General features: G+C 40.2%; 2 protein-coding genes across 4 annotated transcripts; one reads left to right on the forward strand and one right to left on the reverse strand.

Annotated features, from left to right (window-relative positions):
- Window positions 1–177: 177 nt before the first annotated feature.
- LOC120716752 (Na(+)/H(+) exchange regulatory cofactor NHE-RF2) lies at window positions 178–19,980 on the forward strand. Its single transcript, XM_040004358.1, has 7 exons — window positions 178–1,204; window positions 1,538–1,843; window positions 8,194–8,385; window positions 8,768–8,921; window positions 9,002–9,222; window positions 9,594–12,576; window positions 18,925–19,980. Exons 1-6 carry the CDS (start codon window positions 998–1,000, stop codon window positions 9,759–9,761), a joined length of 1,248 nt encoding a protein of 415 aa, XP_039860292.1. The 5' UTR covers window positions 178–997; the 3' UTR covers window positions 9,762–12,576; window positions 18,925–19,980.
- LOC120716747 (transportin-2) lies at window positions 13,796–27,017 on the reverse strand. 3 transcript variants are annotated; one of them, XM_040004351.1, is made up of 24 exons: window positions 26,811–27,017; window positions 26,073–26,172; window positions 25,769–25,844; window positions 25,474–25,623; window positions 25,133–25,239; window positions 24,875–25,008; window positions 24,673–24,754; window positions 23,889–24,011; window positions 23,680–23,798; window positions 23,515–23,575; window positions 23,252–23,423; window positions 22,299–22,451; window positions 20,932–21,157; window positions 20,673–20,844; window positions 20,389–20,583; window positions 20,145–20,303; window positions 19,533–19,620; window positions 19,344–19,442; window positions 19,137–19,232; window positions 18,949–19,024; window positions 18,518–18,617; window positions 18,337–18,411; window positions 16,563–16,692; window positions 13,796–16,452 (listed from the first exon to the last, which is right to left on the reverse strand). In XM_040004351.1, the coding sequence occupies exons 2-23, from the start codon at window positions 26,169–26,171 to the stop codon at window positions 16,585–16,587; spliced, it is 2,670 nt and encodes an 889-aa protein (XP_039860285.1). In that variant the 5' UTR covers window position 26,172; window positions 26,811–27,017; the 3' UTR covers window positions 13,796–16,452; window positions 16,563–16,584. The 3 variants fall into 3 exon arrangements, with proteins under 3 accessions (XP_039860285.1, XP_039860282.1, XP_039860283.1); XM_040004348.1 differs by having other exon boundaries at window positions 19,533–19,626; XM_040004349.1 differs by lacking the exon at window positions 26,811–27,017 and adding an exon at window positions 26,520–26,761 and having other exon boundaries at window positions 19,533–19,626.
- Window positions 27,018–27,102: the final 85 nt, after the last annotated feature.

The following is a 27,102-nucleotide window of genomic DNA, read 5'->3' on the forward strand; positions in this document are numbered from 1 at the left end:
CCTACACGATTAGTATAGATAAACTGTTGCCTATGCAAATATTTACCATGTCAGTGTCTCATATTTACCGATCAGGTTCTCAGTCCTTGCACGTCAACTGTCCTGAATTTCTTTAAAGACTCACTTTGAAAGAGATAAATGCGCGTGCACCAGCTATCACGTCACGCAAGGACAGCTTATATTTCACGAAACATTTTTACCCAACTTTCTTTTTATAGATCTCCGGCAAAGATAAGGCTAAAGGACGGATAAGGCAGATTTCCTTTCTCAGGTCACAGTTTATTCGTGTTTCAACTCCACCTACTTGGAAAAGATTCTGTCTCCCTGGGGAGGCTGTAAAAGACAAAAATGCCCTCAGAAGAACTCTTTCAGTACTTGTTGAGCATGTTTCACACGCCTGATCTCACTGATTAAACAAGGTTTCCTTTCAAGCTATATATATATATTTTTTTTTTTTTGCTTGGAGAGCGCGGCGTCAGGTGTGCGCTAAGGGGGATAGTCCGTGTGCCGTTGACACCTCCTCACTCTCACCGGGTGGGACAGGAGGACACACGCCCAGCTGTCGAAGAGAATTAAGTTTTGCGTGCCAGGAGCAGCTTTCTAATCTCTGATCTCTTGGATTATTCCTTTCACGGACGGGACTTAGTCCTTGTCCGTGGTTTTTTGTTTTGTTTTGTTTTTTGTTGGGGTTTTTGTTTTTTTACCACAATTTTACGCGCACTGTGCACAATTTTGTGCGCTCATATTTGCAGCTCTGGATATTTCACGATGGATTAAGCACTCATTACTTTTAGCCTACATTTTAATTTGTTTCATCAGAACAATTGTGGATTAGTTAAAGGCTCACAGGATGCCAAGCGATGCTGATCTTTTGGTCACTGAAGCGCATAACCACTTTGGATTAAAAGCCAGTGCGTTTCCACAGCTCTTAGGCAAAGCACCTGCTTATTCTCCCAAGACCTTCTAACCTGTTTCCCTCCTTTACTGACGCACTGGGATGGAAATCGAGCTGAGACCAAGGCTTTGTTTTTTGGTCAAAGGAGAGCGTGGCTATGGATTTCATCTGCATGGCGAGCGGAATAGAGGAGGACAATTTATCCGCAAAGTCGAGCCCGGCTCCTCGGCTGACCTGGCCGGGCTGCGACCAGGTGACCGATTGGTGGAGGTGAACGGAGAGAATGTAGAGAATGAAACTCATCATCAAGTGAGTGATGGTTCGGTAATTTATAGTTATTTTCATGTGTTTGCTTGGTTGAAATGATCCAGGAATGCCCATTAACCCTTACATATACAACAAGTACCTGTTAGACCACTTTCTCTTGCCTGAGGAGTAGGAGAGAGTGGGGTTGTAAAATGGGTCAGTGTGAGCCTTTTGTGATGGGAATGACTTTTTGCCTTTGTCATAACACAAAAGTGCAATGTAATGTAAATGTAATGAGCTGATCAGTTCATTGTAAACAGCTTAGACTGAATGACACATCTAACCATTTTAATATATATGAAACTCCTTGTTGTCACTCCTTTCTCCTCTCTGAAGGTAGTGAACAGGATCCGTGAGGTGCCCCACCGCACCAGACTGTTGGTGGTGGATAGAGAAACAGAAGACTACTTCCGCAGCCATGGCCTGGCCTGCACAGAGGACCTGGCCATTGAGATGGGAACCCTCTCCCCACGTCCCTCTCCTGGGCAGACACCCTGCATCTCTCCCAGAGCTAATTCACCCATGACGCCCAGCTACACTCCTGTGTTTCATTATCCAGCTGCAGAGTCACCCACTCGCATGATCACACAAGGCAAGGTCAAGAGCTCCTCAGTGACTTCAAGTATAGTGACAGACCCGGAGGTAAGAGTGAGCATCAAGACACTTTTTATGAGCACCGGAGGAACAGTTGAGTCTTCAAAATAATTTTATTTGATTACTGTGAACCAATGTGTTAATGTGCTAAGAGTGTGTAAGACCTGATGTTTCTCATGACTAAGCTGTACTTGGCTGGCATGCTGCCTGGATTCAGTCTCAGACAAGTACTTTTAGAAAGCCTGTTGACTTGTCTTAACAGGTGAGACTGAAAAAAATCCAACAATAACAAATCACAAGGCTGCCCTCCTGAAACTCGCTTAAATGGGGTTAAAACATTAAGATGAAGGTACATGAATTTCTTCATAAAATATAAAATTGTATGTGGGAGTTTAAATAATTATTATTAATTATGAGGTAGGTGTCTTGGACTGACATTTACAGTGGCACAGTGGTTAGCACTGTCGCCACACAGCAAGAAGGTGCTGGGTTCAAATCCACCAAAAGTGTTCCTGTGGGTTATATCCCTCCCAAAGACATGCAGTTGGTTAGGTTAACTGGTAATTCTAAATTGTCCATGAGGTTGGATGTGAGTGCAAATGGTTGTCTGTCTTACCCCTGTGACAGACTGGTGATCTGTCCAGAGTGTACCCTGCTTCTTACCTTTTGGCAGTTGGGATAAGCTCCACCCCCCCAGAACCCTGAACTGGATAAGCGTAAAAGGATGGGGGGACTATTTGGGAGGTTAAATCACTTTCTGTTTCACTGAGCTAGCTGCCTTGGACAGAGATGATATCCACAAGAAGTGAAAATGCTCCACCCCATGGTTTCGGTTCATTGCTTGTTTTTTTTCTATGCAGGGGATCAATGTAAAAAATAGGGAGACCGCATGCCTGAAAACTTGATCATAATTATATATTTTTGTAATGAAAAACTATTATTTTGAAGCATTTTATGCATGCTTTGCCTGGCAGTAATAGGGCCACATGGGTAGCGTGGTAAGGGAATATACTATGATGCAACATAGAGGCTGTTTGCATTGAAATTTCAGTCTGTGTTACAGAAGTCTTACACCCACACAGGTTTGCAGAAACACACTTGTTACTTTCCTCTCTAGTCAAAATGCATTGTCAAATATTACTGCTCTATATTTAGCATTTCCTGTGATTCAGGAATCTGCTTAAATATAATGAAAGGTCATTGTTACATCAGTTTTAAGCCACTGTTGTCTCAGACAGGTGTGAACATTTAGAATACAGAATTTAGCTGTAATTAAAGAGTGCTGTCTCTTTGAGCATCATCACCTCTCATTGATGTAATCTGGTTCTTCCCACCTGACTGAACACCAGTGACAAATACAGTGCATAACACAATAGTTATTGTTTAGACAGACTTTTATTTTGAGAATATAGTGTGAAGTTGTAGTTGAAATACTCTTGAAACTTTGTTCTGGTTTATATACAGAGAATAATGAGGTGAAGTACAGCAGGACTACAGGCTACATTAAAACAGTCGAAAAATGTGAGCCTTCTAGCAAAGTTCTTATTTTGCTTCAGTGAGAGTCTGCACTGCATCTGCCTGCAAAAAATTCTTGTTGGAAATTCTTTGTTAACAAAATAAACACAAAATCATTTAACCCTCTCGAGGCGGGCGTTGCCGATTTGCAACAGTTAAAAACTAACAACCTGATTATCCCACATACATATTTTATGATTTTTTTTAACTCAGGAGTACCACTGCAGGACTTGGTTGTGCATTAGCAACAAAAAGTTTAATTTGAGCCTGAGAGGGTTAAAGTCCTAAATTTCAGTGTGTGTGATGGAGCAAAAACAAAATTTCCAAAAGTGCCCACCAGACCTCAATGTGACGTTGTAATGTCAGTCTTGCTGCAGAAATAAACAGCAACTGGCTGTCAGAGATTTAGCTGACTGTTTGGGATATAAACAAAGAGGACCAGGATCTTTAAGGCCAGTGGCTCACGCCAGACTGCCATCTGTTTAGCTCAAGGCAGAGCAAATAGCGGCTGTTGCTTTGATGGCCTTTACAGCAGCTTATTTTTAGGAAAAGGTTTGCATAAAGAATAAAATGAAATATAAGAAATCTCTCTACATCAATGTTACACCACAGCCAACAGCTGCTCAAACTAAAAGTTAACTAAGCTTTACATTACGTTGTGCAGGTGTTACTGTGGCCACCCCCTCTGCAGGGAACAATGTGAGTCTCTAACATATCATTTGCAAGGGCCTTTTCTTTTAGATTTCTGATGTTTTAAAGTTGCTTTGTAGGCACATAATTAGTGTGAAAATATAATACAAGACAAAATAAAATATGACGCAGTGCAGGAAGTGGACCCAAATCCAGGATTCATAGGTAAACCAGGTAAACATAAAAATGAACTTTTTACTAGGAAGCCAAACTCCACAAGGTGCAAAAATATAGAAAAGAAAATAACTTCAATCCACGTAATTCTAAAACATAAACTGAGAGCCATGAGGGACTTTAAACAGAGGCATTCACAAAAGACAAAAGGAGCCCGCAAATATATATACACAGAGGGGTAATTACTGAAGAGTACAGACAACTGAGAAACACATGAGAAACAAAATATTCAAAGCATAAAACCATACGAGATTAATGCTAACATAAGTAAGGGGAACCCAGACTCTAAAGTAAAGACTCTAAACAACAAAGCACAACAACTAAAACTAAAGATACAAGATAGTTACAAATTCATTCAAAGTCTAAAAACTCAAAAGTCTAAAAACTCAAAAACTGAAAAGCACAATAGAGTTGTAGCTGAAAGGGGCTACATAAATCTTTTTAAAGACCAGAACAAACTGGGACAAATTATTGCTACTGTGGACCTCCTGTGGAGACCTAAAATAAGTGAGCAACCCTACAGCAACACAACTGCAAAAATCAATACAGCTTCGTACAGTCTTTGTTGTCAAGTCTTCCAGTCGAACAAAATCTCTAAAAGTTGTGTTATAAAGACATCACACACACACACACACACACACACACACACACACACACACACACACACACACACACACACACACACACAAAGCAATGTAGCAATGTCATCATCAGAACTTTATCCCAACTGTTCCCAAGGCTTGTTTGCTACCTCAGCTCGTAAATGTTTTGAAATAATGAAGCAACCGTGAAATCTAAATTTTACAGGAGAATGTCAGGGATGATTTAAAAAAGTACTTATTACCCAAGTGGTACCACGGCACAGATTTATCTGGGCACTAGCTTGTGACCACCAGACGCTTAGTTTGTGTCTCCCACTGGTCTCAGAGGCAATGCCACGGGAAAAATAAACCTGGATTGACCATGTTACAGTCCCGACCTTAACCAAACACACTGTGTGGCAGGATCAGAAGAAGCGTATTCAATCCTGGCATCCTAGAAATATTGATGAAGTTTTGTTGGGAGGAATGCTCCAGAATTCTTACTTGTTGCTGTAAAAGTCTCATGAGTAGCTACAGGAAACATATGATGGAGGATGCTGCTGCTAAAGGATTTTCTATATTATAGTTACATCTGGGATTTTTTTTGGACCTGAACTTTTTTTTTGCAGCTGCCTGTATCATTTACACAGAAGGATAATTCTGTGTATATGATACATATACTTTTTTGCAGATGTGCACGAGAGACAAAATTTTTATGCCCTTGACGAGCACATCACATACACAGACACAGTCGCTCTAATTTCTCCACTTCTGTGTCATTTGTCTTGTGACTGACATTCACGTTATGGTACGTGTAAATACAGACACATTTTCATTGCTCCGTGGTGTTATTATGGAATATAGAAAAAAGCATCTGTTAATGTGCAGATTTCTGCGTTTACCATTCAGTTAATTGTTTTTATTGTCAGATAATTATTAAAATGTGGTTTTCAAGAGCCCAAAAAGGACTTTTTGTCTGACAATTAGAGCAAAAATACAAAGATATTTTAAACCTGAAGCAAGACTCTAAAACAGTGTTTTCCATTGCAGGCAATTAATTCTGTGTGTTGACCTGCCTATTTGATTATCATTAATATAATATGCAAATATTTTATCTACAGAGGAAAAGTTTTAGATCCTCAAATGGATCAGTTGAGATATTTCCAGATAAGCATGTCCTGCAGTTTTGATGTGTCAGCTATTTTGGGTCAACATGACAAATACAGCTAATCCGTCTATAATATAACAGAGATCTTTAAAAACAGTTGCTGTGTTGTTCCTTAGCTAAAGCTGACAGTCAGGGATGAACCTTTCCGCACTGTAGTTATTCATATATGTTTGCTACTCCTGGAGTTGTGAGTGCTTTGCATTCAGTTTTTGTTTGAGCAGAGAGCACAGCGGTCTGTCACAATGCCCTCAGGCCAGCTTACCCACGAAGGTGTAGTCAGAACTGCGTCACTCAACAGTCAATATTAAATGCTACCCTCAGGACAAGGACTAATACAAGTCACTGGTGCAAAACACACAGAGACACACACACACAAAGCCAGCATGTACCTAGTACTATAAGCCAAAGTCAAGGTCTGAGCAGCAGCTGAGTCATACGCTGTGCCAATTCTTGTCACAGGAGATTAGGCCCTTCATTGGGCTTAATGTGTTTTCGCCAGATCCACTTAGACTACTAATTCAACCTGGCAACCACTACCTTCTGATCAACTTTTAGTGCACCCGCAATATTGTGTAAGGTAAACCTCCACCTTATTCTTTTATCCAACCGAAAGGTGGAGGCAACTGTAGCTGATCCCCGGTGTGATAGCCAATCCATCAAAGAGCTAACCCAGAGAAACAGACAGCCTAACACTCTCACCTCCACACCTGTGGAAGTTTGCACACGAAATGTAAAACTGCATGTAGCAAAATATCTTAAGTGTGCAAAAAAAACGTCTGTTCTGTTCATTTTGACTCGTAATGTACGTGTGAAACTTATTAGAACTGAATTATGTCAAAAAATAATTTGATATGATCATATTGTCATTACACCATTGTACTGAAAGCTGACACACCACAATGAATGAATGCCCAGAACAATCTGTTGCAATCCAATACAAGAGCCTTGTTATAAATGATATCTTGGGGCAGCTGTACTGTGACGTTTTTGCTTGTTTCTTGTTAGAAAAAAGACATTTTGACATCAAACTAGATTAGGATTGGATAAAAACAAAATATCAACCTAACCAACAATTTCTACATATTGCACATTTAAAGGATCGCCTCTGTGTCAAGAACTCGGAGCTGCTGCTTATTGTATAACAGCGTGAAACGTTACATATTTGATAAATATGTAAAGAATAGTGAGTTCTTCACACAGTTAATTCTTACAGGACACTAGTATGTTCTTTTGAATTAAATACTAAACCCACCTCCCATTTTATCAGACAACCAGTTTCAATGTTGTGGCTAATTGCTGTAAACTGAGAGTCACCAGTTTATGAGGTGGAGTAAGTTCAGATAAAGGATCTTTACGAACCTTATATTGTATTAAGTGTTTATCACATAATTTGCTATAAAATATAATGTGTTTATAGTATACTTCATATCACAGCAAACTACGCTGACATAGTCGACGTTTTCTTTTCCAGGCATTGAGTCTCACATGATTATAAACTCCTTAAGTCTATTACATCGAATCTGCGTTCATGTATTTAATCAAAGGTTCATCATCAATGTCTCTGTTAAACATGGACAAAGTCTGAAACAGTGATATCAGCATATGTAAAAGTAACCCAAAGTCTCAGATTTCTGACTGACAAGAGTAGGCTGTTTTTTTCCCCACTCTTGGCTCTGTATGATGTCATAAAGAGGAGAAAGAGGAGGTATCCCAAATACGGCTCCTGAGTAGTTTTTGCTTCATGGTAGAGCTCATTTCTGCTCTTTTTTTTTTCTTTTAACAAGTAAAAATAATAACAACCAGGCAACAATTGCCACAAAATCAAACGGCATCCATGCGGTATTTAGTTGACACTAAATACCGCATGGTTTCTATTGACAGCTATTTTGTAAAATCCAAATCCTTTGTAAAGTTTATAAAGAGTCCTCAGACCTTTTCAAAATGTTTGCTTGCCCTTCAGTATTGGTGTTATTCTCTCTAATGGAAATTTTTAGGTTGTACATTATTCATCTTATAACATTATTAAATGTTAAGCCTTATCAGTATATCAAACATTATTGAGTTAAATGTTAAGGATTATATTGCATTAATACATAAACACACAAACTCAGGGGAAATAGATTTAATTTGGTTGACTTCACCTCTCATTAGTTTCAACTGGCCAGTGTTGTGGTAATGTGTATCTTCTCCATCGCTATCGAAAACATTTAAACATTACTTTTTGTTAAAAGTAAAAGTAATCTTTGCCTTTCTCTTTCATTCTTTTATAGCTGCAGGTCGAGCCTTCACCAGAGCCAGCCGTTCAGCTCCTTCCCCGTCTGTGCCAGATGGTAAAGGGACAGCAAGGCTATGGCTTTAATCTGCACAGCGATAAGAAAAAGCGTGGACAGTTTGTACGTGCCGTGGATCCCGACTCACCTGCTGAGAGTTCAGGCATGCGTCCTGGAGACAGAATATTGGAGGTAAACTAAAATCATTTAGTCATTTTTTTTTAAATACCTGGTGATTATTGGAAGTCTTCATTTATTTGTCGTTAATTTTGGGATAAAAACATCAGCTCCTGTCAGTCTGTGTGGGAAAGCGATGTTTTTTACTGGCAAAAAGAAAGTGAAGTCTTATGGGATACTCGCGGACAGAGATTTTTATTCTGTGTTGGGTAAAGGAAGTGTGAGGAGGCAGGAAGGGAATTCATGCAAATCATTCTGGATTTGATCTTTTCATACCTTTTGATTGTCACGTAGTTTTAAAGCCACTCTATATTCTTTGTCCTGTGTCGTGCCTTTAGGCTCTTTAATTGTCCTGTTTTTGTCTCCAATGCTGTTCTGTTTTTGTTTTCTGTCTCAGGTGAATGGAGTGACCACAGAGGGCCTGAGGCACTCAGAAGTCGTAGGCCTCATCAGAGCAGCAGGGGATGAAGTACGCTTCCTAGTGGTGGACCAGGAGACAGACGAGCTCTTTAACAGACTGGGAATCATACCTACTATCACCCACATTAAAGGTTAAATAGTGCCTGTGCTATTAGACACAGTTATTTTTGTTCTTGAGAGGAAATGCTTATTATTGTTTCTGTTTTCACAGAAGTGTGTGTGGATGACCCAGCCCCTGAGAGTGAGCCACCTACGCCCTCTCCAACCACTGAATTCTCTGCCACAGAGGCACCGATAATAAACGTCACCATGACGAACTCCCTGATTACAAAACTGTCTCCCAAGTCCCGTACCAATGGCAGCTCAGCGTCCCAGTCCTCCAGAAGTTCCACCACCCAGTCAGAGATCAGCAGCTCAGACATGAGCTTTCAGGTGAGAGAGGAATTATTTATGAGACCCATCTTAGGGCTTAAAAAGAAGGTGACTGGACTTCTTTGAACAGAGGGCGTGGCTTACAACACCAACTCTCAGGCAATTATAATGCACTCTTGAGATCCCTTTCCAGGTGCCTCAACCCCTACTCACACCTGATGAGAATCCACACCGTGCATCTGGTGACCTAATAGGCCTCACCTTGGGATTCTCAGCCTTTTGATTTTTAGGCACAGTCACCTTCTTTTCAAGCTCCTAAGACTACCGTGACCTGTATGAGTCAGAACCTACACAGAAATGATGTGCGACATCAACAATACGATCTGAAAATGATAGTGTAATTAAAGAAAGTGTGTTTGTGTGTACTGTAGATCCCTGATGAGGATGACAGTCATATTCCAGACCCTTTTATGGACAGCGGTCTGCGTCTTAGCCCAACAGCTGCCGAGGCTAAGCAAAAGGTCCTGGGCAGCCGCAACAGGAAAAGAGCACCCCCTATGGACTGGAGCAAGAAACAAGAGATCTTCAGCAACTTCTGACCCCAGTAAGGGGTAAAATAAGAGACTGAAACAAAGTGGGGATTGATATCATTATTGCTGCAAGAGCATAGCTTCACTTTGCAAAGGCATGTGGAAGGAAAGAGGTGCAAGAAGATAAACTGTATAAGGAAAGGAACATTTGTGGTAATATTCTTAAATTTTATTCTGTGTATAAAATCATTTTAAGATATTGCATAATATTGTCTATATGTCTACTTTCCAGTGTCTTTAAGGACCAAGACATGCCCTGTGGATGTGTCAGGAATCTGGCTGTATTAAACAATGACATTTGATGATTGGCAGACCATTTACTGTTTTTATGGTGCCCAGACCACAGAGAGTGTATTAAATCATAGCAATTTCACAGCCATGAGCACAGTGCTCTCATGTCTCTATGATTTTATCTGTACCTGCTGTATTTGCTGTAGATAAATGTTTCTTTTTTTCCTCTGTATATATCTATGTCTATATCTATGTGTGTATAGATAGATATAGATATATAGATATATAGATATATATAGATATAGATATATATAGATAAAGCTTTTTTTATTATTATTATTTTCAATTATAAATGAAGCCATCAGACTGGCATCCTGGAGTAGGTAGTCACCATATGTGTTCAATATCTCAGCTTAGGTACCATGTGACTTTTAAATGTGAATTCAGGGCAATGTTATATATGATGTTTAATCACTTCAGCACTTTTCTTAAATGGTCCACAGTGATTTCTACACCAGAAAATATTTAAAAGTTAGACTAAGTAGCCTCTGATTACTTGTTTTAGCTTTGTAAATTATTTTCTTGTCAATGTGCCCATTTATTTCTCGCTGTGTGAAATAAACTTTCATAATATGAGCAAAATGCGACAGTAGTGTTGTAATATCCAGGTCTGACAAGCATTTATGCGCAAGGCCAATCCTAACCTTCATCCAGCTGCTCCTGTTTGGGGTCACCTCAGCAGATCATTCATTTCCAACACTTCCTGTTGTCATATTCCTCTGTCGCACACGTCGCCATCTCTCATCATCTCCACAAGCCTCGTATTTGCCCTTTTCCTTTTGTCTGGCAGCTACAACTATCATTGCTGTGGAGGAATGTTGACAATGATCCAAAACACACCAGCAAGTCAAACTCTGCACGACTCTGAAAAAAAATGAAGGTTTTGGAGTGACATAGTCAAAGTGTGGGCTTAAATCCAACTGAGGTGCTTTGGCGTGACCTTAAACGGGCCATTTATGCTCACAAACCCTCCACTGTGGTTGAATTTCAACAAATCTGCAAAGAAGAACCTAAATTCTTCCACATCGATGTCTAATATTAAAGTTTGTTTGATGATCTGAAACATTTAGGTTGCTCAACTGGCAGTTTCTCATGAACGCTATGACCCGTTCAGCTGTTCAACCACCATCCACCAACCACCATTTGCATCTTTTTCCATTAATCCCACCAAAAGTTGTTAGTTAGCAGAACTGCTGGTAAGAGAAACTTTAAAAATTAAGTGCTTTAGCTCAGTGAAAGAAACAACTACATGATTTCAGTATGAAGGTGTGTACATGTGCAATTCTAAAGGTCAACAATCTTTTGGATTTTATTTTAAAAAATAAATCCAAAAGGTCTTGTTAGATATTATTTAGTGCAGAAAACAACCAAAACATTCTGTTCAGGTGAAATTATATTTGTAGGTTTGTTCTTCAAGCATTGTAGCAAAAACCAGACCAGAGTGAACTGTAACTAAAGCCTTCATGAGGTCATGGCAAAAATATCTGGCCCTGTGGGACCATCAGCTCTTCCCTTCTTCTTTGTGAACTTTGTAAATTGAACAAAAAGCTGAATAAGGACACCAACAGAAGATGAAAGCCTGTTTGTATCAGTTTACAGCTGAAACAAACACATACAGAAACAACTGAGCCTACATTTTTATCTGTCAAAGCGAGCGAGCCAGCTTTCTCACAGTTTTTGCATTGGATGCAGATTTTGTGTGCTGATCTACGTGTGATGGTGTCTCAGTACAGAGACGGAAAAAGGGACAGATAAGGAAGGAAACACTGGGAGAGAAGTGATCAGACAGAAAAGAGCTTAACTCGGGGGTTTCCCTGAACTTTCTCTGCCCAAACGTCACCTCAAGCTTCAGGCTAAATATTGAGGTGGAGCTCTGCTGCATAGCAGAAATCTGAAATCGCATGTAATACGGTCCTGGAGATTTCTCACAGATCTTCAGTTGTTTACATAATAAATATGGCCTTTAATTATAAACTGCAACATTTAGGCTGGTGTGTTAACATTTACAAATACTGTATCTTTACACTATTTTCAGAAAGCAGCATATTCTGTATTGTATTCTGAAATTGTATTTCCATGTTAATGCAACCATAAGGAGATCATGATCTTTGTGAAAAACAGTCTCGTTTTCCTCGTTACATCACTGTAAAAGTGGATTCCCTCTCATGTACCTCGACTAGTTTGCAAACTGTAAACAAAGCTTTATGATGCAGTGTTATTCAACTCTAACACTCTGTATAAATTACATTTTATTAGCTCCATTACCTCATCCTTAAATCTTGTGATTGAGTGCAGCTGCTTTAAATTACTGTGTATGAGTTTATATGAAAGCTGGATGTTCGTGCACGTTATAAGTCATTAAAAGTCACTGAATTCTCCTTTTTTTCTAGTACTTAATTTTTTTTATTGCTGATAGAATTTTTTAATTTCCCACAAACCTCTTCAACTGGCTGAAAGATCTCCATTAAATATCCTGGAAACAGTTCTGAGCTCTGAGAAATTATACGTCCCAGATGTTTGTGGTTCACTGTTGGTGAGTGAAATTCTTGTATTTTATCAACATAATTAGAAAGTAGCCTATGTATGTCTGTGCATTGTAGCTGTGCAATTTAGGGAGTCACTACTGACGTTAAAAGTATAACATGCTAATGCTATATGCTACAAAATGCTAATATGGAGGCTTCAAATGCAGAATCCATGAACTAAAGGCTGTTGTTATATACACTCGTATAAGATATTTTAGTTCACAGTTAAAAGTAGCTGAGAAAGTAATGTTATGCATGTACCATGTTACTTTTATGTTGAATGTGTTTAATCACTGACCCAGTCTGAGGAGTCTGCGGTGGATCATATTACTCATAACATTTTATAAACGCATTTCCATAGATGTGCCCAAAATGCACTACAATGATCAAAACAATACATCTTAATTTTGAAAATGAAATTGGTATATTAAAAAAAAAATCTACACTGAGCAGTGAAAAATGTGTGAAATATATACAAAGTTCATATTTGAAATTAAGTAAATAAACTGCAGATACAAGATACAAACATCTGAATATGCCACATTTTCTCTCCGTGAACACCTACACATTAAAGTAACTGTTCTTCCTGTTCCTCCAGATCTATAAGTGACCCTTGCAGATTAAGAGACACTGTAATGTTTTCTGGGATAAAGGTAACAGTTTAGCGGGACAGCTGGGACATTTGCATCATTACTTTTCAGTACAAGAGCCAGGTCTGCTGTGAAAACTAAACAGAGCAAGCGATGTTACTTTTATTTCCTGAGAGTCCTGCAGTGCGCTTTTGTAAAACATCCACCTTTGTGCCACGTAGAGTTCCTGACGAGGTGACCTGAGGAAATTCTGGTAACATTAATATTTCCAGAGATAACTCATGGCTGAACATGATGGAGTTTGCAGCTCAGTTTTGCATGAACAGAAAATACAGCTTAAAAACAAACAAACTTTTAAGCCCTAAGGGCTAAGGATTTTTAAGAGTTAAGAATTCACGCCAAACCGTCATCCTTTGATAAAAAACACTGGACTGGCAACTGTAACAATCACCCTTCAGCATGCACGTCATGATTTATTTCACGACTCCACTATCCATCTGGACTTTTGAGATTCCACACAAACTATAAATCATATAATAGACTGAAAGCATTTTTATTTCTATTCCCATCTTCCAAAAAAAGGGAACACGACTGGCGAGAGGAATTCACAGAAAAACAAAAAGTACCAAAGTCTTTCTGCCAAACTGCAACATTATCATGCTTTTTATTATATAAACAGAACGGACACATAAACTGCTTCTTCTCCTCTTAAAGAAGCCGTGACGCCCCCACTTTCACTTCAAATTCATCATAATCTTGACTGGCACTGAAGAAGACAAAGAAACAAAATACACCGACCTTGCCAATACAAAAACTGCTCATGAAGATTAAAAAAAAATAGCAGTAAAGCAAAAAGCAAGCAACCACAAACATTTTTATGCGTTTTCAAGCTTTGAACTAAGAGACAGTGGCGAGAGAATTAAACTGGGGTTGAGATTGTCGCATATTTGAAATAACTAAGGATCGGTTTGATTATCTCTATGGTCACAGTCTAGGTCAAACCAAGTACCACTGCGTGTTTCCAAATGTCAACATGCTGCAAAACACTGGCAGATTATCAAATGGAAAAAAAAAAAATCCCTGTAGTCAATTTTGCTGGAAAAACCTTAACAACGATTATCCATAAAAGCCCCACTGTGCGTCTAACTCTACACCAGCACGACAAACAAGGTGACTATTGGAAATAGCAGCTCACCTCTAATCACTGTCTGCTTTTCAAATTTCAGTGGCTATTGCTCTTTGGCAGTGTCCTAGCTTTTATTATTTTAAGTGTACTGTGCTCTTGTCTTATTGTGATTTGAGGTGGTGTGTTGGTGTGTAAAGGGCAATCATTTTATTCTAAAATATCCATCAAACTGCGCACACACACACACTTTCACACATACACGCACGCAAAGTGAAAACACCGACACTGAGCATGCACACAAAGTATGCTGGGGCAGGCTACAACCCTTCCAAATACAGAAAGAAAATATCATTTGCATCCCTACTGTGCACACATCATAACTAAACTATCAAAAACATGCTCATAGGTAAAAAAAGGTACTCATGCGCACCTACACATGCAGGATCACACACACACACACACACACACACACACATACATTCACACGCGTACCACTCAGCAATATGGCAAGGTTAGTCATTGTAAAAGTGCGGATTAGTCGCAGTTTCACAAAGTTATTTTTATTTGCCATTTAGTATTGGGATATTTTTGCCAGTCACAGACACTTAATTTCACAGTGCAACACAGTATGACAAACACTGACATTAGGGTCAAAACATATCATATGGGTGAGGTTAAAAAAAAAAATCCATACAAAAACAAAATATAGGTAAAATAAAATTTAAAAAAAAAGTGCAAAAAACAACTTAACAGTCACTGAAAATAGCATTAATTCATTTTTTGTGTTAAGTGTGCGAATTTAAATCCACTATATAAAAAAAACAAAAACAAGAATCATCAGTAGCAGCAAAAAAAGGACCAGTTTTAAAACATTATAAAGATCACAATGACACTGCCAATCACTGTTTTACTTAAGATATTGATATGGCATCAAATGGATATCAGTACGAATGTAGACAAACACATACACACTCACACACATACAAAAAAAACAAACAAACACACACACACGGTCACAGTTAACAGGTGCCAAAGGACATCGCGGTGGGAGTCAAGTTTTAGCTCGGTACCATATCAAAAACAATACACATTTCACGGACTGTTAACACAGAATGCCGAAGTAAGGATTTATAAACTGCACATGCACACACGTGCGCGCGTGCACATTCACACGCACAAAACTGCACAGAGACAACTAAAAATGTGATTTTCTTGGTAATATTTCCTCCCCCTCTGGAGAGAAAACAAATGTGTTAGCCCTAATCCTCCCTTCCTAGAGGAATGGTTGCTGTGAAGCCAAGAGGAAAAGATGCTTAGTTTTTTTCCCTCCTGCTCTCTTACTCTGGTTTGATCAGGTAGAAAATGTGACAGGAATACGTCTGATAGATAGAAAGCTCTGTGAAGCAGCACTCTGGTCAAAAATGAAGGTAGGAAACACAGATGAAGATAGCTAGATTATCTTACAGTTAAGTATTGTTTCAGTGACTATGGATGAAGTAATTTATACTGAATCCTATTCCCCGGAAAAGAAATGTATCACCCAGAAAATGAACAGAATTTAGACACCTGTCGGTCCCTAACTACATGTAGTAGGTCTTAAAAAGTCTAAATTATAGTGCCACCTACAGTCTGTTACATGTACTGAATGTACAGCATGTGCAAGTTAAAGTGTGAGAGTCTGTGTTCATTGGTCTGTCTCTGTCGGTCAAGAATTACTCTTAAGTTTAAGAATCCCATTAAAATCTCAGCTGTCCCTGTCCTCAAAGCCAAGTAACAGACCTTTCTGTGGCTCTTTTTTCCCTTCCTTATTACTGAATTCCCTCCGTTTCTTTCCCTGAACTCACTCTATGCTGGTATCTTTCCCTGCCTCTCCTCTTTCCCATCCTGTCTCTCCCTCCATCTCTCCTCCGTCTCCTCCTCTCTGTCCCTCTCTATCTGTCCCTACCAGTTAGTTTTTCTGTGTCAGGTCCCTGCCTAGTTAATCTAGAGGTGTCCTCCCTGTCCCTCCCTCCCACCCGCCTACCCTCCCTCTATGGACAAACACATAGGGCGTGGGGGCCGTCCATCAGGGGGAGCGGCCAATAGCATCCCTCTCCCTCCCCCCAGATCAGGGCAGTGCAATACACAGATGGATGAGTTTCCCATTCACCCTCCTCCTGCTGGCTCACCTGGAAGGAGCGAAAAGTGAGAGAGAGAGATGGACACAAATAAGTTAATATTAATCAAATGCAGTTTGTGCCTAAAAATGCAGTTTAAATGAAGCTGGATGTGGCATTACCTCTTAGGTGGGTGTAGAGAATCTAAACCCCATAGCAGGCTGCCAGTCTCTCCTTCAGCAGTGGTGGGAACTGCTCTGAAAACTGTTGCCAGTTCTCCTCCCCAACCTGCTCCTTAAAACCATGCAAGATCTTTGGAAACAGAAAAATGGCATCTCTTCAATATCTCAAGCAGGCAGGAGAAGTGGACTGATCGAGAAACAGTCCAGTGAAAAAGCATAATTACAACCTCGGGATCTTCTGTTATTATCTGCTCTAACATTTCCACTTTGTCTTTATATGTTATGCTGCAACCACTGCTTACTGCATTACAGACCCACTGAATGTGTCACTTGTGGTCACATTTTAACCACCACAACTACAACCGAGCCAGCAATCCAGCTGAAGGTAGCCGGTTAGCAGTGATTCAACTTTCAAAATAATGCAATAGTTCTCTTAGAGGAACATAAAAAACAAATACTTAAATAAGGAGCCATATATAGCTGAGAGAGCCCCGCCTAAGTAAAGTATGTGTGTGCAAAACAGTGTCCAGTAAGTGGTTACTTCCTTCAGGGACATGGAGTGAAACTAATAAGCATCACCCAATATTTTCTGGAGACCTACGTCATATAGTATCAAAATACTATAAACTAGGCCAAAATCAGCTTAGATCAAAATAGTATAAAATAGGGCTGTTCGATATAACGATGCGTATCGGATGACAATATGAAAACGTCCATCGTTTCATTTTACGCTATCATTTATTTCGTGGTGTCGCAAAATAAACTGTTTACGCAAATATTTTTTCATCGTTTTGATGGTCACTGTAGAATTTCTTAAAGTTCTCTCTTTCTCTTAATATAACCACACCACGTACGGACAAGCGACAGTTTTTATGCGTTGCCGTTAGCAACAACGACGGTAAAACCATCTCGTGGCTCCGCTGTCCGCTTCTTTGTTTTCCACATAAACCTTTCAAAATAAATCTGAAGATCCTGTTGAGATTTTTCAAAATAAACTGAATTACGTGAAATAGCATGCAGAGTGTTTACGGACAAGAAGCTAAAAAGAGCCGTCAGGTGCTAAAAAATAAACCTTAGACACGCCATAAAATAAAAACTCACAAAGAAAATTGCGGCCGTTTCAACTTATGTAACACTCGACTCCAGGTACACGATGCCCAGCTGAAAACACTTCACGCAAGTCGAGATTCACAGAATTTACAGAAAATGTAACATTTGTGATACATACCGTTGTCGGGACAATAAATGTCTTATATCAGGATATGAGATTTTGGTCATATCGCACAGCCCTAGTATAAAAGGTAAATTTATAGACCAGGCAGATTTACCAATTTCATTTTGTTCGCCATAGAGGAACGGGGTATTATGAAACAGGTCAGTAATCAAATGCATCAAAGGAAGGGTCCTACACAAGTTCTGTTGCAATGCAATCAGTCTGATCCAAATCCATATTAAGGGTTCCTTTTATAATGAAGCCCAGCACACTGATACATTAGACTGAATTAAACATTACTGAATGGATCCTTGTGCTTTGACGTTTGTCTGTCTAGTCTTAGATCACACTTTATGTGATGGACCCTGAGGGGAATGTGTGCAGTCAGTTTTTCTGCATAGAAACATCCCTGTCTGTGCTGCTGAGGTTCATAGTTAACACTCTGCTGCGCCTAAGGTCACTGCACCTCACACCGAGTCACTCTCAGAGGGAGAGGAGACAGAAGGATGGTACTAGCTGTGGAAACAAGAACTCGCCCCTTAAAATGAGGTGGACCCTCACCTTGTAGAACATGTCTCTCAGGTCATCTTTAGGATTGACCCAGGAGGCCACAGCGTCACAGAAGAAGATGAAGTCCTGAACAAACACAGGAAGAGATCAACCTCAACACTATCTTTTGATTTAATTTACAGCCAAATACGCACACTGTGAATCCTAATGACTGCAAGGAGCAGTGTCTCACCTGCACCACACCTCCAGGGTTCACGCCAATCATAATGCAAATCCCTCGGAAGGCGGAGTCTTTCTCCTCGTTGTCTCGGATGTTTCGGAGAGACGTACACCTGCATTGTGCAATTATTAACCAGTTAGTGACCGCTAAGCATGATGCTGCCAGAATTGTGAGTTCACAAGTCCCATTTTAATAAGAGATAAACCAAATCAAAAATTTATGGGAGACATGCAAACTGTTGTGTCACTGTGAAAGACGACTTATTTTTCTATTGGGCTTTAAGAAAAGAATTCTTATTCCTCAAGGAATTCAGTAACAATTCTGGAAATCATTTAAAGAATGAAGTTATATAAATGATAATGCATCCATTAGAACAAAGTATCTTAAGTCTGCATTTTCACTTCAACCTCACTTTTCAGACTCAGAATCAAACCATCTCTCACCAGGGTCGGATGAACTGCGGCAACATGGGCGCGACCTCCTGAGGACACACATAGCCCAGCCGGCCAATGGTGATTGCTGGAAGAGAACAGAGATGAGTCAAACCTGCTCTTAGATAAATGCGTATTTGTATCTGTACAAGTCCCTTCCCCTTGAAAGCATGTATAAAATGATCGGTGAAATCATATACCGGTGTTCTCCAACAGGGTCTTGGGAGTATTGGGTCGATTAATAATCTCCACCAGCTGGTTCAGAACCATAGCAATGTATGGCTGCATCTCCACTCCTGACAGAGAAATAAAAATAAAATGAGACACACGACATCTCACACCGTACAGCCGTACATCAAAAAGTTAGCATAAATACATAGAACAAAAACTGGGCTTCTTCCACGTACCCATCTGCATGCAGATCTCTCCTATGGCCCAGGTAGCGTTGTTGCAGACGGAGATGAACTCTGGGTTCAGATTTGTTCCGAGGATTGGCATGAATTCAGCTAAGAGAGACACAAAATGTTAAAGCAGAATTATGGGATACGTACATGTATGTACAGGTGTGTAAGGGTAACAGACAGCTAAATGTTTACCGATACAGGGTTTGACATGAGGAAAGCAAGCCTTGGTCAAGTCACCCAGCAGAGCAAATGAACTCTGTCTTACTTCGGGCATCGTATCCTGGGACAAAAGAGACAGAAAGACAAGGAGTAATGTGAATATACACCATCAAATGACTGAAAGAATTTGGCACATCTAACACGTCGTGGCAGTTGTCCTCCTCCTTCTTCTGCGATTTTGAAAAAAATAAAACATTGCAAAACATGAGCAGTTTAAAACAAAAAAAAAAGTGTTTCTTTCCAGATAAACCTTCTGTGATCAAATGGCTGCAAGCGCTGAGCACTCTGCTACAAATATAGCACATTTCCTCTGGCTACTTCACATTAAAATTAAATGCAGAGTGAAAAGTAGTGGAAAATATCCTGTTTACATGAGCATTTCTAAATACAACTGATACAAAGAACCAGGGATTTAAAAAAACATGAAATTACACTAATACCGATGTACATGCATGCAGCTAATTTGATTCAGAGAGAGACTCAGAGATTCATACACCAACATTAAAAATGAAAACTTAGACATATACAGCATTGACTCTGAATGATCTCTGGAAAGGCATTCACACAAACATAGGCTCTCCTCACCTGCATGCATTGGAAAAGCAGGGTCATGATATTACTGCGAGCCACGAGTGTGTCCACATGGCCTCCGAGTCCCTCTGCCAAGCCACTTAAAAGATCCAAGGCCACAATCATGAAGTCCTTGTCGGGTGCTTCATACTGATCTGGCTGCTGACTGTACATCTGAGATGTACGCAAAACGAGTGTCATTTATGTAAAGCAGAAAAAGCATAAATTGTGAGTAATTAAATATGCATGTTTGGTTCACCATGGCCTGAGCAAGGGTCTTCTGGACCAGGGTGACACAGCGCTGATAGACGGGCTCACAATAGGGAAGGAAGCCGCTCTGCAGCGCTGTGGCAACAGATGACAGACACTCGAGCAGAGGGAAGAGATCTTTGTCCTCATCCTTCAACTCATTCCACTTGGCTATCAGTGGAGGCATCAGCTTTTGTATGTACTCCTAAACAAAACAAGAGGGAGATTTTTGTCTTTGTTTTTTGTCATTTTTGTGTAAATGCATGCAGTTGTGTCTAAAACGTTCGGGCTCACAGGCTGGTTGAGATGGTGTCCCACAGAGTCTGCCAGTGTTCCTATGGCATCATAGAGGATGAGGAGGTTTTTGTGCTGGTACTTCCCAAAAGCAAAAACCAGGGTGTCCAGGATAAAGCTCAGGTATGGTACCAGCTCTGTGCATGCTTCTTCCTCCAGAGTGGCAAATGCACTTTGAGGAAGGACGCAATTTGTTTAACCACTTATTAGTAAGAAACTAGAAAGCACACAGAAAACAAAGAAAAGGGAAGATCTGTACCTGCATGCAGCCTCTTGTACTCTCTTGTTGCCATCCAGGATCCGTTTGAGCAGCTCCGTCATGAGGGGTTTGAGGTGAGCATCAGGGGGCTGGCTGACCACCCAGTGGGCATAGCGACTGAGGGTCCAGCAGGCAATGGAGCGCACCAAGGCCTTCTTGTCACATAAACACTGGATGAGGTGAGGGATAAGCTCAGGCAAGTAAGGTACCATACCCTGCATACATCCTGGAAGGATAAACATAATTTATTTATCACTATTGTGGAAATGAGAAAACAATTTGTTTTGATATTTCTAAAATTTAAAAAAGAATTTTTAAAAAATGTTTTATAAAAGATTACACAATATGTGGGGGGTCTCCCCATAGTTACAGTCTTAAACTTATCATCTATGATCAGTTTTCTTTAGAGGGGACCTAGGTAAACACATACCCGTTTTCTGTCATATACAAAAGTAATCCCTAGGAGCCAAAGGTTCAGTTTTCAGATTGCTCTAAGTGCTTTGTTTCAGGCAGTTTTTGTACTCTTGGTTCTGGTCAGTGAGAGCAGATATCCTTAATGTGATCTCAGATAGGGCTGGGCCATATCATAACATTCACGGTAATACCGGTATAATGTTGGGCAACGATAAGAAAATGAAATATCGCGATAGATTATGGGTAAAACGCACATCCGCAGTGCCTTTGTTTTCATACGCACATGGCGGAAAAAGCATGGCGGCGACGGAGAATGAGAAGGGCGAAAGTGGATCGTTAAATGAAACAGATGAACCAGAATTGGTTTGTAAAAATGCTGCAACTTCAGTGGTGTGGAACTGGTTTGGCTTTCGTCCCTCCGATACACAACAAAGCACTATTTTTGGTAGAGCGTGCTAGCGGGCCGTCGTTATTACCGTGTAAATGCAAAATCACTCCTTTGATTTTTCTGAAAATCGACAGTGCCCCTTATAATCCCGTGTGCCTTCTGTATGAATTCTGGTTGTGTTTACTGACCTCGAAACGATTTTATGTGGTACACGGCGCTCAAAAATATGTCAAATGTTTTGTCTAGTGTCAATTATATTGTCAGTTATATCGTTATCGCAAATTTTCAAATGTATATCGCGATAAATGTTTTTGGTCATATTGCCCTGCTCTAATCTCAGATACACAGCTCTGGCTGTAGCAAAAAAAAATCCATCCACCTTCTGTTCAAGCAATAGGCAAGTTAGCTTAAAAGAAGGGGCCAAGAAAACTAACATGGCTTGTTTCAGTAGTGGATGAACTGGGGTACCACAAAAAGCCCAGATTAAAACTAGAAATTTATTTTTTCTCAGGTAAAATAGATAAACATATCAAGTCCCCTTTACTGTGCTTCTGCCTCATCTTACCCTCAGCAATAGCCCCAAGCACCAGGATGCCAGACTCCTTGATGACCCAATCAGGATGGAAAAGCAGGCCTTTGAGCAAGGGGAGGAGATGAGGCAGCAACTCCTCACGAAACACGTTGGCAAGAACATCCAGAGCGGCAGCAGAGCACTTCCCTGAAAAGAGGAAAATCCAAGATCAGTGTTGGATAACTATGTTATAATAAAAGGTACGACAACAGGGTTATAATGATTATAATAAAGAGGATAAGTAGGTGTGTTTTTTTTGGTAAATGCTCCGCAGAGAAATCAATCCATTTCTATTCATATCTCTCACATACCTGCGCGTGCACACACTCTTGCAAACACACATGGGGCGCTTAACAAATTTGTTACACCACCACCCAATGAAGGTTAATAATTAAACATTAACAATTAACAGTATCGGTAATTGCTAAAATCATTTTTATGTTTCTGTAATGAGTAATTCACCGGTATGTGCACACTCTTTAACCAAAAACCGTTTTGAATGCTAACCCTAAACCTTGTCCATGAATTTTCAAATGTACTGTTTTGAAGAAAAAAATAGAAGAAGAAAAAAAGTGAAGCACTTTTTTAATAATAATACTACACAACAAAACAGTATATAATAGGTTTTAGGTTGAAAGACGTTTTTGACATCATGCAGTTTCCACACAGGTTCAAAAAAACCTACAGGATCCCTTTTCAATCAAACATCCTTGTATTCTATTCTACTTTAACCTTAATTTTAAAATAATGTTCAAAAGATCACCCAGTCCTACCTCTTTCCTTCTAATGCTTAGATTATTTTATGTCACAAAAGATTTCACAAGAACCTTTTCTTTATTAATAATTTAGTTCTACGTTTAATTTTTTGTGCTGTTCTGCTCCATTTGAATTGTTTTGGTAAGGAAATCTAATCTAACTTTAATTCTAACTTTGCATGCGAAACTCACGTAGGTTCCAATCAGACAGCGTGTCATCATCATCGTCCTCATCTTCATCGATGTCCTCCCCCTCCTCGCCCTCCCCTCCTTCATGCTGCAGGGTGACAGTGCGGGACTTGTGGAAGCGAGGCTTGATGTCCTGCTCGCTGTCTGGAATCGTCTCGTCCTCTTCAACATCACCCTGGAGGAGATCAGAGCTCAAGGTGAATGCAGAACACAGGTAAACAGCAAAACACAAGAAGAGATGCCAGATTTGTCCAGAGGATGCTAACCTTTAGTAGAATGATATCTATTTCAGAATACTTCATCCCATTCACCAGTATAGGTATCAGTCTGAAAAGGAAAAAAAAAAAAAAGATAAGGAAACACATTACTACTCAGATGAAATTATCTCATCATTAAACCAGTCCTTGCTATGGGAAAAAGTGAGCACTTACTGGACCAAGTGGCCAGAAAGGGCCTCTTTACAGATGGGCTGTTCAGCCAGTGTCAGCCAGAACTCACAGGCCTCCAGGGCCACGTTCTCATCTGGGTCCTGCGTCCGCTGGAGCATATACTGGAAAAAAAACCCCAACAACAAGTGATTAAGAAGATGAGAAAGCGACAGCCAAACATAGTTTAAGGTCGAGATGAGTCAGGCCTTTACCTGGATGATGCTGTGCATGTGAGGGATGAGACGGTCAATTCGGACTTCTAGGAGCATGACCAGAGCCCTGCACACATTCTTCCTCACTTCACTGTCCTCGTCCCCAGCCAGAGCAAACAGACTCTGGATAGAAAATAAACAAACAACAGAAAGAAAACAAATTAAAAACGGGAAGGAAAGACAGGTAGGGTCAACAAAGGTGAAGGAACAAAAACAATTTATTATTAATTTATTATTCTAGAGGTTTTATGAGGCTTTACACCTTTACTATAAAACGTGTGCAGGTCTGTTTAATTATTTTACATGTGCTGGCAATCTACCCACATCCACAAACTAACTAGAGTCTAGGAACATTTTGGCCCATCACTGACACAGCAGACATGTCGCTCAACAGGAATAAATATGCAACCTTTTCTTTTTTGTTTTACAGAACACAGGGCAAAAAAACCGGCTTGGAACATTTTAGAAATTATGTCATCACATAGTTTGTCCAGCAGAGCAGCTCAGACTTCATTGTTTACAAAACTGTCAGCACTGTCTGCAACACATGTGGCAGAGTATATCACAGCTGAGCAGATGGTGGTGCGGCGCCAAATGGTGTTTTCACAGTAAGCTGAAAAAGTGCTGTGTTCATGCAGCTTCCGTTTGAAGTCAAAAAGAGGCTTTCACAAAAAAAAAAAACAAACAAACAAACAAACAACAACAACAAAAATACCTTCATGGAGCAAAATTTTGCGATCCTCGTAAAAACATAAGGAAAAGTAAAAAATGTTGAATTGCTCACCTCAATAAAGGTGTCGATGTTATCCATCAGAGCCTGAGCTCGGCCAATGATAAACTGGTTCACACAAGCTATAGCATGGGACCTTGGCAAAAAAGAAAAAGAAGAAACAAGAGATAATTTTAACGAGGAGATTTTAGATGAGGAGGAAAGGAAAACTGCTAATTCTGCAAGATTCAGACACTGAGACTTGGATTTCACTGACCTGATCTTGGGGCTGCAATGTTTGAAAAACTGGAGGAATTTGGGGATCATGATGTTAAGAGGTCTGTTCAAAGCATCGCTATCCAACAACTCTGATGAATCCTCACAGATCTTTTGCAGTGCTCCAAAAGAACCCTGCCAAAAAAAACAAACAAATCAGAAACAAATTACAAAAGAAACAGACACAAACCTTATCACCAAAATAGTACCAAATTTTCATTGCAAGGCTGTGCATGTGTTTAAGGTATGTAACCCTAACCTCGCAGGTGTTATAGTCCTCCGAGTTGAGCAAGTTACAGAGCTGAGGCAGCAGCTCTGGCCAGGTCTGCAGCTCTCCTTTGGAGGCGATGGTCGTGATCAGAATGCCTTTATAATAAAGAGTTAAAAAGTTACACACTAGTACATTAGGCTTTAAAACCCAGCCTGATAACTCACCCTCTGTCATTTAAAGATCTTGAAAATACAACGCTTGCTCCCACACAACCATATTACCTGCAAAAATTCACCCACCTCCATAATAATCTGACTCACACTGCTGAAAAACTCCATCTAACTAAACCTTTTATTTCTCAAGCTTCCCTCTCTGACTGAAACACCCACCGATTGTAGCTCTGATAAGCGGTGAAGGGTCTCCGATGTTGTTGAGGCATTCTCGTTTGATGAAGTCTGCCACATTGGGAGGGAAGTTCTGGTAGTGAGCTTTCACATTGTTCTTCAGAATCAGACCGCTCAGAGAGCGAGTGGGCTCATCTTGAGAAGGAAGACAGCAGAGAGGCAACATGAAAACCCAAAAGGAGGTGGTGAGATACAGAGAGGTAAGCAAAGATGAAACAATCTAGTACGCGTTTTTTTTTTTTTGTTTTTTTAATTATAAATTTGATGTGCACAAACTCACCTTCAGATTTTAGGCTTGTGAGAACAAAGATGAGATAGTTGTTGAAATCTGGAAACTGGTTAAGCTGTTCCAGTTTCTGCAGAGTCTGTTAAGGAGTTGAATCATCTATAAATACAGAGCAAGAATTCACACATCCTCACAGACCTTCATTTCACAGACACTTGATGCAAGCTGAACAAACAGTATCTTCTCATTGTCCTCCAAACTGACACACCAGCTCTCATGGGGGAGGCAACATTTCACACCTTCTCCTCTCACCCTAACTGTCAAACACACACACATACAGAGCCAGATGTAAGGATACTTCTTGCACAGCTCTCTGTGTTGCTGTGTCTGGGGACTGGGAATCCTTGAGTAACTGAAGCACTTGCTGCAGACCTTGTTCATCCGGCTGCCACTCCATCCTACAACAGAACACACACACACGTTACCCGTTTAGGGGCTCACTGCAGCACCTGTAATCTTACAAATCAAAACGCCATGTAATGACTACAGAACAAATGAATTATGCTGACTTATTAAAAACATCAAATTCTAAAATAGCCTCAAAACCGGTTCTTTGAATCGTAATTTGAGACAAAATGCTGGAGTCAGTGTAAATATGTATAGCGTAGCAAAACAGTGCTGCGGAAGCAGTGGCGTTTATGAACATTTGACATTTCTGGCGAGCACCACCAACAACCAGTGGTCATTTAAGGCTTCACGAATAAGTAGCCAAACATCAACAACTATCAACCGTGACCCTAAGAACCTTTTCTACGTGAGGCCCAGACGGTAAAGGCGCAAATGTCTCGCTCCATCAGCTAGCAAGCTAGCCTGGCGTCGCAGTAACAGGTAAACGATTCACTGATTGCCGAAACGCTTTCTCACATCAACTACCCGGCTGCCACAGTTATGTTTTAATCCAAGCCACAAAAGCCGCTAAAGGGGTTCAATTAATATGCATAACAAGGCAGCCGCACACCAACCCCCCCTTTCCCCCGGCAGCTATCAGTAGCACCGCTAGCTAACAGCATCCTGAAAGTACCGCGAAAGGTTTTACCTGGTTTCTCCGATGTGGTAGATCTATATTCCTACAGACAACCGCGCAGATGCAATGTACCAACTAACATTAAATAATATATATATCCGCGGTCTGTGTAGGTAAATACAAACTTCTAATCGCAGTAGATCTACGTGGTTGCTATGCTAGTTGGTATGTGACAGAGATTGCATGCCTTGCAATCAAGCCGGGTGATCTGTATGATCACGTTCGGCTTCCGTATTCGAGCGAGGTGAAAGAGACGTAAACAACTTTAAGTATTACTGTTATTTCAGTCTGTGTTCAGCATTTA

Source organism: Simochromis diagramma, unplaced genomic scaffold, assembly GCF_900408965.1.
Source record: "Simochromis diagramma unplaced genomic scaffold, fSimDia1.1 OVJJ01000487.1, whole genome shotgun sequence".
In the NCBI taxonomy this organism is placed as follows: domain Eukaryota; kingdom Metazoa; phylum Chordata; class Actinopteri; order Cichliformes; family Cichlidae; genus Simochromis; species Simochromis diagramma.

Excerpts from the sequence above, each read along its gene's own strand:
- LOC120716752 (XM_040004358.1), top strand. The coding sequence starts at position 998 with ATGGAAATCGAGCTGAGACCAAGGCTTTGTTTTTTGGTCAAAGGAGAG. Across the intron at positions 1,205-1,537 it reads AGAATGAAACTCATCATCAA|GTAGTGAACAGGATCCGTGA; the intron begins GTGAGTGATGGT and ends TCCTCTCTGAAG. Across the intron at positions 1,844-8,193 it reads GTATAGTGACAGACCCGGAG|CTGCAGGTCGAGCCTTCACC; the intron begins GTAAGAGTGAGC and ends ATTCTTTTATAG.
- LOC120716747 (XM_040004348.1), bottom strand. The coding sequence starts at position 26,171 with ATGGAGTGGCAGCCGGATGAACAAGGTCTGCAGCAAGTGCTTCAGTTA. Across the intron at positions 25,845-26,072 it reads CACAGAGAGCTGTGCAAGAA|AAACTGGAACAGCTTAACCA; the intron begins GTATCCTTACAT and ends CAGACTCTGCAG. Across the intron at positions 23,424-23,514 it reads TAGATATCATTCTACTAAAG|GGTGATGTTGAAGAGGACGA; the intron begins GTTAGCATCCTC and ends GATCTCCTCCAG.